The sequence below is a fragment of the Mchenga conophoros genome, linkage group LG10 (assembly GCF_057382185.1).
Source record: "Mchenga conophoros isolate Kocher_MC1m ecotype Shallow Benthic linkage group LG10, M_conophoros_male_GT1.1, whole genome shotgun sequence".
NCBI classification, from domain to species: domain Eukaryota; kingdom Metazoa; phylum Chordata; class Actinopteri; order Cichliformes; family Cichlidae; genus Mchenga; species Mchenga conophoros.
Genome location: NC_140535.1, coordinates 70,103 through 83,245, shown reverse-complemented (window position 1 = coordinate 83,245; position 13,143 = coordinate 70,103). Strand labels below are relative to the sequence as shown.

General features: G+C 52.3%; 1 protein-coding gene across 1 annotated transcript in view; it reads right to left on the bottom strand.

Moving 5' to 3' along the window:
- Positions 1-12,197: 12,197 nt before the first annotated feature.
- The window catches only part of LOC146565119 (vacuole membrane protein 1-like), a 40,993-nt gene continuing 40,047 nt past the window's right edge, over positions 12,198-13,143 (bottom strand). The window contains exon 10 of the mRNA XM_085290147.1: positions 12,198-12,815. Coding sequence (XP_085146273.1) covers positions 12,198-12,815 — 618 coding nt within the window. The remainder of the gene's footprint in view (positions 12,816-13,143) is intronic.

Genomic DNA, 13,143 nt, shown 5'->3' with positions numbered 1-13,143 from the left:
CTAACTGAATGCTCTTATATTGTTATAGTGTTTACACAGTGATGGTTGGAGCTTGTACAGTCAAGCTTTACAGGTTTGTTGAACATCACTGCTGTGTCATTTTCTACATCCAGGGGAACTCTTTGTTATGGAAGCTTTGCTCAAAAGCAGGGGAACGTCTGCTGGAACACATCACTTTCAATGTCAAAATTGGTCTCTACAACTTTTGCTGAAATTTTTACCTTTTTTATATAATATATACCGTACTTCCCGGACTACAAAGCGCACCTGAATATTAGCCGCAGAAGCTAAAATCAGGGGAAAATCCTGTTTTGTACATACATTAGCCGCACCTGACTAAAAGCCGCAGGTGTTTCAATGTTGACTTATCATATGTAAGAGAATATGCACAAAGCGAATTGTCAGGAAAGAGATGGCTGTTTGGAGACGCACCCCTTTTATTAATATTTTGAAAAACAAGTTATGGGTACATATTTGCACATGTACTGTGCTTCATAAATGAGTAACAAATGTAGTACATACAGTAACCTACAGCACACCAGAAAAATAGATTCCGACTACCTTTTAGGCTCAGGTGCAGAGACACGGCTTTAACAAGAAGAAAAGTCAGCCATTCACCACCATCTTCCTGCGCACTAAAACCACCAAAGTCCTCTTCTCCAGTGTCGGACACGAACAGGCTCAGGATGGCTTCGTCATCCACTCTCAGCTTCTTTCCTTCGTTGTCACTTTCAAAACCAAAGAAATCCTCGTTGTCAGTGTCAGAGTCGAACACCCTCAGAAGGGCCGTGGCGGTGTCCTCCTCTTCATCATGCAGCAGTCCAGCCCTTCGAAATCCGCTGGTGATCGTGGATGTTTTCACACTTTTCCACGCTGTCAGAATCCACCGGTGGAGTTGAGCATAACTTGCTTTTCGCAAGTTTATCGCCGCTGGTCATCCACGACTCCCGCTGAACGCGTAGCGCTACTTTGAAGTTTGTTTTTCGCGCTACTTGTACGGCACTATGTTGCCTGGCGGATGGACATGTGACCAACATACCACTCTTGAACCCCGATCCTTCCGCCAGGCAACGTAGTGCCGTACAACAGCGGAACAAACAAAACAAATCGTCTTACGATATGACAAAAATCATGGACAATCCATAGAAAAGCCGCACCTGACTAAAAGCCGCAGGGTTCAAAGCTTGTGCAAAAAGTAGCGGCTTATAGTCCGACAATTACGGTACCAATATATAGAATTTGAAATATACCAATTTTCATCTCCAAATTTTAAAGATTGATGACTGGATGTTTCGTGGTCCCTAGGTTTTGAGTTTGAGGAATGTTTGGGGATTTTTCTCGTTGTTTTTTGGTGTCTCTGTTACAGGGTTTTTTGGTTCATTCTAGGTAAAGATGTGTTTTGGGTTTAGCTCGATAGTCTTCTGTTTGTTCTTTTTTCCTAATGGCTTTGAGTTTCATTATCTCTGTTTGTGGTTCACAGTTTCTTGTTTGTTTATGTTAGTTTCCTGAGTCAGTCGTGTCTTTGTGTGTTTATTCTCCTGTTGCTCTGTCAAGTTCACACATCTTAGTTGTGTTCTCAGTGTTTGTACTTCCCGTCTTATTTGTTAGTCTTCCATCTTGTGTGTATGATGTTCAGTTTTTCTTCATCTGCCTCATCAGTCAGATTAGTGTCATCTGTGTTCCCACCTGTGGTCTGTTCCCGTTAACTTCTGTGTGTATATATCGTCTGAGTCTGTTCTTGGTTACATTTAGTGTTCAAATAAATTTAACACTACAACACTGGAAAAACATGGCCTGAGTTCAGGCCTAGTTACTGCCAGACAAAGAACCAAGAAAACCATAAAAAACATAAAAAACTATCTGACAAAATGAACAACAAAGTCATTAATGTCTATCAGTCTGGAAAGGGTTACAGAGCTTTTTCTTAGGCGTTGGGAGCCCAGAGTACCATGGTGAGCCATTATCTACACTGTTAGAAAAAACATCTTAAAAAAACAGTAATATTCCGGCAGCTGGGGCACCAAAATAATACCGTAAAATAACAGAAAATAACTTACTCATAAAAATACAGTTATTTCCAGTAATGAAAATACAATTTGTTGCCCTAATTTTACATGGGATTTTGCCTTTTTCAAGTGCTTTTAAACATTAAATTAGGAACAATTTAATGTGATTAAACAATGAAATTACCTATAAACAAGGTCAATGAATGCGGCAATATGAATAATAATACTTAAATGTACAGAAATATACAGTTGGTTTAAATAATAATGGATTGCATTCATATAGCACTTTATGAGTGCCTCTCTCAATGCGCTTTACAATTCCTCTTTATAATTCCCCTCTGGCCATCACCAGTAGGTGAAGTGTCTTGCCCAAGGACACAACGACCGAGAGTGTCCGAGCTGGGGCTCGAACCGGCAACCTTCTGATTACAAGGCGAACTGCCAACTCTTGAGCCACGATCGCCCTAAATAGCAATAATAATAATAATTATTTGATGTAAAAAAAGTTTATGAGAATCATTTTATATATTTTTCCATAGCATTACATTTGAATTTAACAGTTCAATCTTTCAAATAACGAACAAATATTTGTGAAATCATGATGCATTTGTGAAAGTATTTTAACAATCTAAGACAGATACATTTAAAAAACAAGAAAATTATGTGTCATGGTCCTGCGGCCATGACTCAGTGACTTTGTGTTTATGTTCTTTATTGTTATTATTCTCTTTATTATTCATGGGCTGTTTTGGGATGGTTTGTGTTTTGGGATTTTAGGTACTGGGTTCTGAGTTTGTGCTCCCTCTATTGGTCCCTGGTGTTAGTGTTCCCCTGTCTCGTCAGGTTAATCAGGTCCAGCTGTGTCTCCCACCTGTGTGTGATTTCCCAGTGTCTCTCTGTGTACTTATAGTGTGTGTTTGCCTCTGTTCCTCGTCGCGTCGTCTGTGTTCATACCCTGTGAAATCCCCTGCGTGCTCTCCCTGCTGTTCTCCCTTCATGTTCAGGTTTGCCACTCCTTTGTGTAGTTTCACCCAGTTTAGTTCATCCTTAGTTCTGTTTTGCCATCTCCACTTTATGTTTGATATTGTCAATAAATCGCCTTCACATCTGAGTAAGTGCTGCATTTGAGTCCTCCTTTCCACTCTTCACACGGCCGCTGCCCCGGACCGTGACAGTACGACGCGACCACAAGATGGACCCAGCAGCGCTTAATCCGTCCAGGGAGCTATGGGAGACGCTCATCGATGCCACACAGGAGCTGATCGACCTGTGGCTGGAAAGCCCAGGTGGCACATCCCAGCGCGCTATAGAGAGGCGGCTACAGCGTCTGGTGACCGGTCTCCCATGGCTTCTGGACTCGCTCTGTTCGTGGGAGCGGGAGTTTCTCCTTTTGGACCTTGGACTTCACCCCCCGTCTGCATTTACTTTCGAGCAGCCCGAGGCGGTGAGTGAGCGGGATGCATTGGCTTCCCCAGATTCCGGGACTTTGTTTTCTGGGGCTATTCAGAGCGGGATGGGAGACTGTACGGGTCGCTTACCTACCTTCGTGGTAACGGATCCTTCCCAAGTGGGCGTGTACAAACCCTCTGCAAAACTGACAGACTGTGTCTCTGCCGCTCCTTCTGAGCCAGGACTTTTTCGCCATTCTCCGGCTCAGTTCTGTGTCCAGCCACAAGCTTCCCGGTCTGTAGCTCAACCGTTAGCCTCCCTAAGGGCACAATTACCTGTTCTGCCGCCGCTCCAGTTAGCCACTCAGCCACCACCACCGCTAGCATCGCTACAACCCATAGTTCAGTTAATGGCTGAGTCACGATATTCACACTGTTTTTCCACCGCTGTTTCTAAGCAGGGAGATGAACTGTTTTACGACAGACCTGTTCCTCAAAAGCTGGCAACATTAGAGACTGTTGCTCACTCCAGGGCTTCCCCAGAGGCTGGGTTACTGCCCTCAGCTTACTCTGGACCCCTGGAGGCCAAGATGCCAGCTGTGAACTGCACCGGGCTGTCACTGCCTGAGCAGAGTCAGTGCTCTGCGCAGCTGCAGCCCTCCGTATGTGTGCCGGAGGCCCATGTGCCTACTGGTTTTGTTTCATGTGTGCCAGAGGCCCATGTGCCTACTGGTTTTGTTTCATGTGTGCCAGAGGCCCACGTGCCTACTGGTTTTGTTTCACGTGTGCCGGAGGCCCACGTGCCTACTGGTTTTGTTTTGTGTGTGCCGGGGGCCCCGGTGCCCGCTGGTTCTGCGGCTGTTTTCGCTGGGGGGCCCAAGGAGCCCGTCCAGCCTCCTGCTTCGCCTGCTGGGGGGCCCGAGGAGCCCGTCCAGCCTTCTGCTTCGCCTGCTGGGGGGCCCGAGGAGCCCGTCCAGCCTCCTGCTTCGCCTGCTGGGGGGCCCGAGGAGCCCGTCTAGCCTCCTGCTTCGCCTGCTGGGGGGCCCGAGGAGCCCGTCCAGCCTTCTGCTTCGCCTGCTGGGGGGCCCGAGGAGCCCGTCCAGCCTCCTGCTTCGCCTGCTGGGGGGCCCGAGGAGCCCGCCCAGCCTCCTGCTTCGCTAGCTGGGGGGCCTGAGGAGCCCGTCCAGCCTTCTGCTTCGTTAGCTGGGGGGCCCGAGGAACCCGTCCAGCCTCATGCCACACCGACTGCCACGTCGGCTGGGGGGCCCGAGGAGCCCGTCCGGCCTCCTGTGGCTGCTTCTCCACCTGTGGCTGCTTCTCCACCTGTGGCTGCTTCTCCACCTGTGGCTGCAGCGCCGCCTCCTGCAGTACCACCACCGGCAGTGCTACCGCCTGCTACGGCCACACCTCAGCCTGAGGACGCATCCTCACCTGGCCCGGCTTCATCTTCGCCTGGCCCAGCTTCAGCTCCAGCGTCAGCTTCGCCTGGTCCAGTTTCAGCGTCAGCTTCATCCTCGCCTGTCCCAGCTTCAGCTTTAGCCTCGCCTGGTCCAGCTTCATCCTCACCTGGTCCAGCTTCAGCTTCAGCCTCGCCTGGTCCAGCTTCAGCTTCATGCTCACCTGGTCCGGCTTCATCCTCGCCTGGCCCGGCTTCATCCTCGCCTGGCCCGGCTTCATCCACGCCTGGTCCAACTTCATCCTCGCCTGGTCCAGCTTCAGCTTCTGCTTCAGCCTCGCCCGGCCCGGCTTCGGCTACAGCTTCGTCCTCGCCCGGCCCAGCTTCATCCTCGTCTGGTCCAGCCTTCGTGTCTGCATCCTCGTCTGGTCCAGCCTTCGTGTCTGCATCCTCGTCTGGTCCAGCCTTCGTGTCTGCATCTTCGTCTGGTCCAGCCTTCGTGTCTGCATCTTCGTCTGGTCCAGCCTTCGTGTCTGCATCTTCGTCTGCAGCAGCGTCTTCAGCATCCGCACCATCGCCTGCAGCAGCGTCTTCAGCATCTTCGCCCGCTGCGGCCCCGGCTTCCGTGCCTTCAGCCTCGCCTGGCCCAGCCTCGTTTGGGTCTGGAGCTAAACGGCCGTTTTCTAGACCGCTGGCTAGGCTACTGGCCGGGTGCCGTCGCCTGACTGGCCGCCGTTGCCTTCCGCACGGCCGGCCCCCGGACCGCCATCGCCTGAGCGGCCGCCGTGCCTTCCGCACGGCCGGCCCCCGGACCGCCATCGCCTGAGCGGCCGCCGTTGCCTTCCGCACGGCCGGCCCCCTGAACTTTTTGCGCGCCGTCACGGCCTTCTTCGTGGCCGGCCGCCTGAACTGTGCTTCGGACTCGGCTCCCCTGTGAGTTTTGTGAACGTTTGTTTGGGACTCTGGGGCCTTCGTTTTGGTCATGGCCCGGTCCCTCCGTCCTGGGCCCCCTGCCACCCGCCCGGGTCTGGTGGTGTGTTTCTGTGGCTGTCAGGGGCCAGCCCTTGAGGGGGGGGGGGTACTGTCATGGTCCTGCGGCCATGACTCAGTGACTTTGTGTTTATGTTCTTTATTGTTATTATTCTCTTTATTATTCATGGGCTGTTTTGGGATTGTTTGTGTTTTGGGATTTTAGGTACTGGGTTCTGAGTTTGTGCTCCCTCTATTGGTCCCTGGTGTTAGTGTTCCCCTGTCTCGTCAGGTTAATCAGGTCCAGCTGTGTCTCCCACCTGTGTGTGATTTCCCAGTGTCTCTCTGTGTACTTATAGTGTGTGTTTGCCTCTGTTCCTCGTCGCGTCGTCTGTGTTCATACCCTGTGAAATCCCCTGCGTGCTCTCCCTGCTGTTCTCCCTTCATGTTCAGGTTTGCCACTCCTTTGTGTAGTTTCACCCAGTTTAGTTCATCCTTAGTTCTGTTTTGCCATCTCCACTTTATGTTTGATATTGTCAATAAATCGCCTTCACATCTGAGTAAGTGCTGCATTTGAGTCCTCCTTTCCACTCTTCACACGGCCGCTGCCCCGGACCGTGACATTATGTTTTATTACATTACAGTGATTTTACGTTAATTTACATTTGAAATGTGAAATCACAGTCTATTGATGTTAAATTTGATGATATTCTAGAAGAACAGTACAAAACTGTATACTTTTAGTATAACAAATACTTTTATATTAGGATTTTTTTTTACAGTGTACAAACAGAGAACACTTGAAATAATGGTGAACTTTTTCAGGAGTGGCAGAGCTATTGACGATTCACTCACAAAAAACCCAGAACAACGTCCCAGTTATGGTTAGTGCTCTTGATTTAACAATAAGAAAAAAGACTGAACAAAGATAGCACCACCCACGGGAGAGACCCAGGAGGAAAAACACTGCTTGCCAGAAAGAACAAAAAGCTTGTCTCACATTTGCCAAAGGACATCTTGATGATCCCCAAGATTTCTAGGAAAGTACTGAATTTTGGTACAGTGGTACAAAGGTAAGTGGTGAACTGCCAGAGGTGAAAAAAGTAAGGTTACCCAAAACTGAAACATAAAGTACATTTCAGAATTATACAAAAAAGCTTTCAGGGAACACAACATTGGTCAATTTAAAGCTGTTCTGCAGCTTTTCTGGATTACTTACAGCCCCCTCTGTCTGCATAAATGCAGTGTTGGAACACGGTGTGGTACCAGACCCTCGTGAGCATCAGTTGAACAGTATTGTACTGCAGAAAGTAGTGCGTTGCTACAAAAATGGTGAGAAAAAGGCAATTAACAATGGAAGATAGACAGACCATCATAACACTTAAAAATGTAGGTCTTTCCTACAGAGAAATGTCAAGAAAAGTCAAGGTGTCAGTGAGTACAGTTTCCTTCAAAATCAAAAGGCACTCAGAAACAAACTCTGACAGGAAGAGGTTTGGCAGACCTAAAGCCACAACTGAATCAGAGGACAAGTTTCTGAGAGTTAACAGCTTGTGTGGTAGGTGGCTCACAGGACAACAGCTTCAAGCACAGCTTAATAGTGGTCGTAGTAAACAAGCCTCAGTTTCAAATGTGAAGAGAAGACTTCGAGCTGCAGGTTTGACAGGACAATGCTACGACATCAGAATAAGACAAAGAGGCTTGCCTGGGCCATGAAACACTGCCATTGGACTACTGAAGACTGGAAGAAGGTATTATGGATGGATGAATCAAAATTTGAAATCTTCAGTTCACAAGCAGGATCTTTGTACGCCGTCGAGTAGGTCAAACATGTAAGAGGAAGTGTGATGGTTTGGTGCTGTTTTGTTGGATCCAGGGTCGGTGACTTGTAGAGAATGAGAGGCACCAAAATGGGTACCACAGCATTCTGCAGCGCCACACAATACCCTCATGTAGTTGGTCAGGGGTTCATCCTACAGCGAGATAATGACTCACATCATAGGTCCAAGCTATGCCAGAACTACCTCAGGAAAATAGAACAAGATAGTAAGCTTGAAAACATGGAGTGGCCATCACTCTGCGATAATCTTTTGTCATGGTCCGCGGCCCGGCGTCCGAGGTGCTGATGGGATGCCCACTCCCGCGGGCGTGGCTGCTAACTCCACACCTGCATCCCATCCCAGGCGATCACCAGGTGGACTATTTAATCCTGCCCAGCCTGCTGCTCCACGCCAGTCCGTAGTCGTCCTTCAGCGGTAACGTACACCTGCGGGAAAGCCCTTATACAAACTTATCCGTGTGAACTAACACTAACTCTGCCTTGTATACTCAGATCACAGCTCGGCGTGTTTGAGCCACCAGCCTGTCCACCTGCCTGTCCAGAATTTGGATCACGATCAGCCCCAGCCGCCTCGACCTTTCTGAAGCTTCTCCCCACGGACCCTCACCCCTCCCTCCGGTTCCCTCGGCCCCGCTATCATCGTAAGACGCGTACTCTACTTCCCCTCGTATACTGCCGTTTTCCCCGCACCCCAATAATCCTTTTTTCCTTTTTCTGTTTCAGCCTCCCACAGTCCCGCTCTCGGCGTTCCTGCGCGATTCACCTCCCGGTCCCTCGGTTTTTCTGGTTCCGTGCGTTTTTTTCCCTTCTACCCTCCCGGGACACCCTCAGTTATAATAAAGTTTATTTTTTGTTCTCTCGTACCGCTGTGTGTGTGTTCTGCTCCTCCGTCCAGCTTGTGCGTGGAACTTCGGTTCATGACAGTATGGACTGGCCAGTATGGACCCAGCAGATCCACTCCGCTCCGCCATTAATAAACAGGGCGCTATTCTTGGTCGCCACGATCAGCAGCTCCAATCGCTCCAGGACCGCTACCAAGAGCTCAGTGACACTCAGGAACAGCTGCGAACCAAGCCGCCCGACCCCGTGCTCTGCAGCGTTTCGCCTCCGCCTTTCGAGCCCTTCCACGGGGAGTTAGACCTGTGTGGGGGGTTCCTCTTTCAATGCTCCCTGTTCTTCAGCCGCACGCCACACGCCTTCCCCACGGATGCAGCTAAAATCTCCTATTTCGTGGGTTTGTTACGGGGACGTGCTTTAGCGTGGGCTGAGGTCTACTTAACTTCTCACTCCATTCGTGATTGCGATTACGATGATTTCCTGGAGGAGTTCTGGGCTACGTTCTCCCCTCCGGTCTCAGAAGATGACGCCACGCAGAAGTTGCTGGGGCTCCGTCAGGGGCGGCGCAGTATTGCGGAGTACCTAGTCGAGTTCCGTACCAGAGCGGTCGCCGTGGGTTGGCCTGATTCGGCCCTCCGTGGGGTTTTTTTACGGTCACTAACCGACCAGATGAAGGACCAACTAGCTTTCCACGAAGAAACTAAATCCTTCAAAGAATTGGCTTCCCTCGCCCGTAGGATCGATAGACGCCTGCGGGAGAGGGATGCCGAGTGGCGGCTTAAGCCTATGGGCTCCGTATTGCGCCCCAGGATCCGTGTTTCTCCGCCCCCGGCTGCGTGTGCGCGCTCTCCGTCACCTCCCCCGCCCGAACCCATGCAGATCGGACGCTCTCGGCTTTCTCCGGAGGAGAGGGAACGCTGATTTCGGGCTGGGGAATGCCTGTACTGTGGAAGGCCCGGTCACCGCATCGCTGTTTGCCCGGTCCGCCCAAACGACCCGGCCCACCGGTAAGTCCGGGGATACGGGTGGGCAGCACTTTAAGCACTACTAGACCCCGATTATTACTGTCCGTTACCCTCGTGACTAATAACCAGACCTTTACATGCTCCGCGCTGGTGGACTCCGGGGCGGAACAGAATCTTATGGATGAGAGACTGGCTAAGAAATTAGCGGTGTCTCTTACTCCACTCGAGCCGCCCATCCCTGCGTCCACATTGAATAATCAAGTGTTTGCTTATATCACCCACCAAACCGCACCAGTACAGTTAGTCGCATCAGGAAATCACCAGGAGCAGCTTTCCTTTTTCACTTTTCCCGCTCCTGACACCCCGCTTATCTTAGGTTACCCCTGGCTACAGAAACATAACCCTCACATTGACTGGGCCGGAAAGAGAATTGCGAGCTGGAGTGTGTTCTGTCTGGCGAACTGTTTGGGGTCTGCCGTTCCCTCCGCCTCAACGAAACGGAACTCAGCCCCGCCACCCGCACCAGACCTCTCTTCCGTGCCCCCCGAATATCATGATCTTCGGCAGGTGTTCAGTAAGGACGAGGCGCTCTCACTACCTCCTCACCGTCCATATGACTGTGCCATTGATTTACTCCCGGGAGCTTCGCTGCCCTCTAGCAGACTGTATAACCTGTCTCGCCCCGAAAGAGAAACCATGGAGAATTACATCCAGGAGTCGCTAGCGGCAGGACGTATCAGGCCGTCGTCCTCCCCCGTCGCTGCGGGTTTTTTCTTTGTGGGAAAAAAGGACGGGACGCTTCGCCCCTGCATCGATTACCGGGGTCTAAACGACATCACCGTCAAGAATAAATATCCCCTCCCGCTAATTAATTCTATTTTTGACTCACTCCAGGAAGCCACAGTCTTCACCAAGCTGGCTCTGCGGAACGCCTATCACCTGGTTCGGATACGCGAGGGTGACGAGTGGAAGACCGCCTTCAACACCCCACTGGGGCATTTCGAATATCTGGTGATGCCGTTTGGGCTAACTAACGCCCCGGCGGTTTTTCAAGCTCTAGTCAACGACGTGTTACGGGACTTCCTAAATGTGTTTGTTTTCGTATACCTAGATGATATTTTGGTCTTTTCCAAAACACCCGAGGAACATCATGTCCATGTGAGGAGCGTGCTACAACGGCTGCTCGAAAACAGGTTGTACGTCAAGGCGGAGAAATGTGAGTTCCACGTTTCATCTATCTCCTTCTTGGGCTACATCCTAGCAGGTGGGCAGGTGAAGACCGACCCGGTGAAAGTCAAGGCAGTGTTGGAATGGCCGGTTCCGGAGTCACGGAAGAAGCTTCAGAGCTTCCTGGGGTTTGCGAACTTTTACCACCGCTTCATTCGGAACTACAGCCAGGTGGCCGCGCCTCTCACCCAGCTCACCTCACCCAAAGTGCCCTTCACCTGGTCCCCTGAGGCCCACGCAGCCTTCGCTAAGTTAAAACGATTATTTACGTCCACACCCATCCTAACCCACCCAGACGCTTCTAAGCAATTTATTGTTGAAGTTGACGCGTCTGATGCAGGAGTGGGAGCGATTCTCTCCCAGCGGTCTGGGCCTCTAAATAAGCTCCGGCCGTGCGCCTTCTTCTCGCGCCGACTCACCCCCGCGGAGAAGAATTATGACATCGGCGACAGGGAACTGCTAGCTGTTAAACTTGCTTTAGAGGAATGGCGCCACTGGCTGGAGGGGGCCGAACAGCCCTTACTCATATGGACAGACCATAAAAACCTCCTGTACCTGAGAACCGCCAAGAGGTTGAATCCACGCCAAGCTCGCTGGTCTCTGTTCTTCGCCCGCTTCAACTTCACGCTCTCCTATCGTCCAGGGTCGCGGAACACCAAGCCCGATGCGCTCTCCCGTCAGTACTCCTCCGACAGTGGCGCGTCTTCCCCCGCCACCATCCTACCCGCCGCCTGCGTGGTGGGCACTCTCACCTGGGAGATTGAGGAGACCATTCGCCGAGCTCTCCCGGGGGACCCCGATCCAGGGACTGGACCACCCGGACGGCGCTTCGTTTCTGCTGCCGCCCGTGGAGCGGTCATCCACTGGATCCACACAGCACGATTCACGTGCCACCAAGGCGTGAGCAGAACGACGCACCTCCTCAAAAGACATTTTTGGTGGAAGACGCTAACAAGGGACGTGAGGGACTATGTGTCCACCTGTGCCGTCTGCGCCCGTAATAAGTCATCCACCAAGCGCCCCGCAGGTCAGCTCCACCCGCTCTCTACACCCCACCGGCCCTGGTCTCACATCTCCCTCGACTTTGTTACCGGTCTCCCTACCTCTTCCGGAAAGTGTGTCATCCTCACCGTTGTAGATCGATTTTCTAAGGCCGCTCACTTCATCCCGCTAGCCAAGCTGCCCTCGGCCGCGGAGACTGCCCAAACGTTGATTACTGATGTGTTCAGGCTCCACGGAATCCCCTTGGAAATTGTCTCTGATCGAGGTCCCCAGTTCACCTCACAGGTGTGGAAGACCTTCTGCTCCACTCTCGGCGCCAAGGTCAACCTAAGCTCCGGCTTCCACCCATAATCCAACGGACAGACTGAACGTCTCAATCAGGAGCTGGAGACTATGCTGAGGTGCGTGGCTAGTCAAAACCCCTCCTCTTGGGTTACCTACCTGCCCTGGGTGGAGTACGCCCATAACACTTTAACCTCGTCCATCACCGGTCTATCTCCTTTCGAAGCGTCCCTCGGATATCAGCCTCCACTCTTCCCTGAAGAGGACTTAACTCTCTCCGTCCCGTCAGCTCCACATCACCTTCGGCGCTGCCAACATGTATGGCGCAGCGTTCGCAGCGCCCTCCTGCGCGCGAAGGAACGACATGCGCACTACGCCGATCGGCGCCGTGCCCCAGCCCCTGACTACCAGCCGGGACAGAAGGTTTGGTTGGCTGCTGGGAATATCCCGCTCCGAGGCACGTCCTGCAAACTGGCTCCCCATTTCATCGGGCCGTACGAGGTGGACCGGGTCATCAACCCGGTGGCGGTCAGGCTCCGGCTTCCAGCCTCCTGGCGAGTGCACCCCACGTTCCATGTGTCTCAGCTTAAACCAGTCCGCCTCAGCCCCCTGTGCCCTCCTTCCGAGCCCCCTCCTCCCGCCCGGCTCATCGGCGGCCATCCGGCCTATGCAGTCCGGTGGATCCTGGATGCGCGCCGGCATGGGCGCGGCTAGCGGTATCTCGTGGATCGGGAGGGGTACGGCCCCGAGGACCGCCTCTGGGTCCCGCGCTCCTTCGTTCTGGACCCTCGTCTCATCTCTGCTTTCCATGCTTCTCTCCGCAGGCGGGGTCCCGGCCAGTCGCCTGGGGGCGATTCTTGAGGGGGGGGTACTGTCATGGTCCGCGGCCCGGCGTCCGAGGTGCTGATGGGATGCCCACTCCCGTGGGCGCGGCTGCTAACTCCACACCTGCATCCCATCCCAGGCGATCACCAGGTGGACTATTTAATCCTGCCCAGCCTGCTGCTCCACGCCAGTCCGTAGTCGTCCTTCAGCGGTAACGTACACCTGCGGGAAAGCCCTTATGCAAACCTATCCGTGTGAACTAACACTAACTCTGCCTTGTATACTCAGATCAGAGCTCGGCGTGTTTGAGCCACCAGCCTGTCCACCTGCCTGTCCGGAATTTGGATCACGATCAGCCCCAGCCGCCTCGACCTTTCTGAAGCTTCTCCCCACGGACCCTCACCCC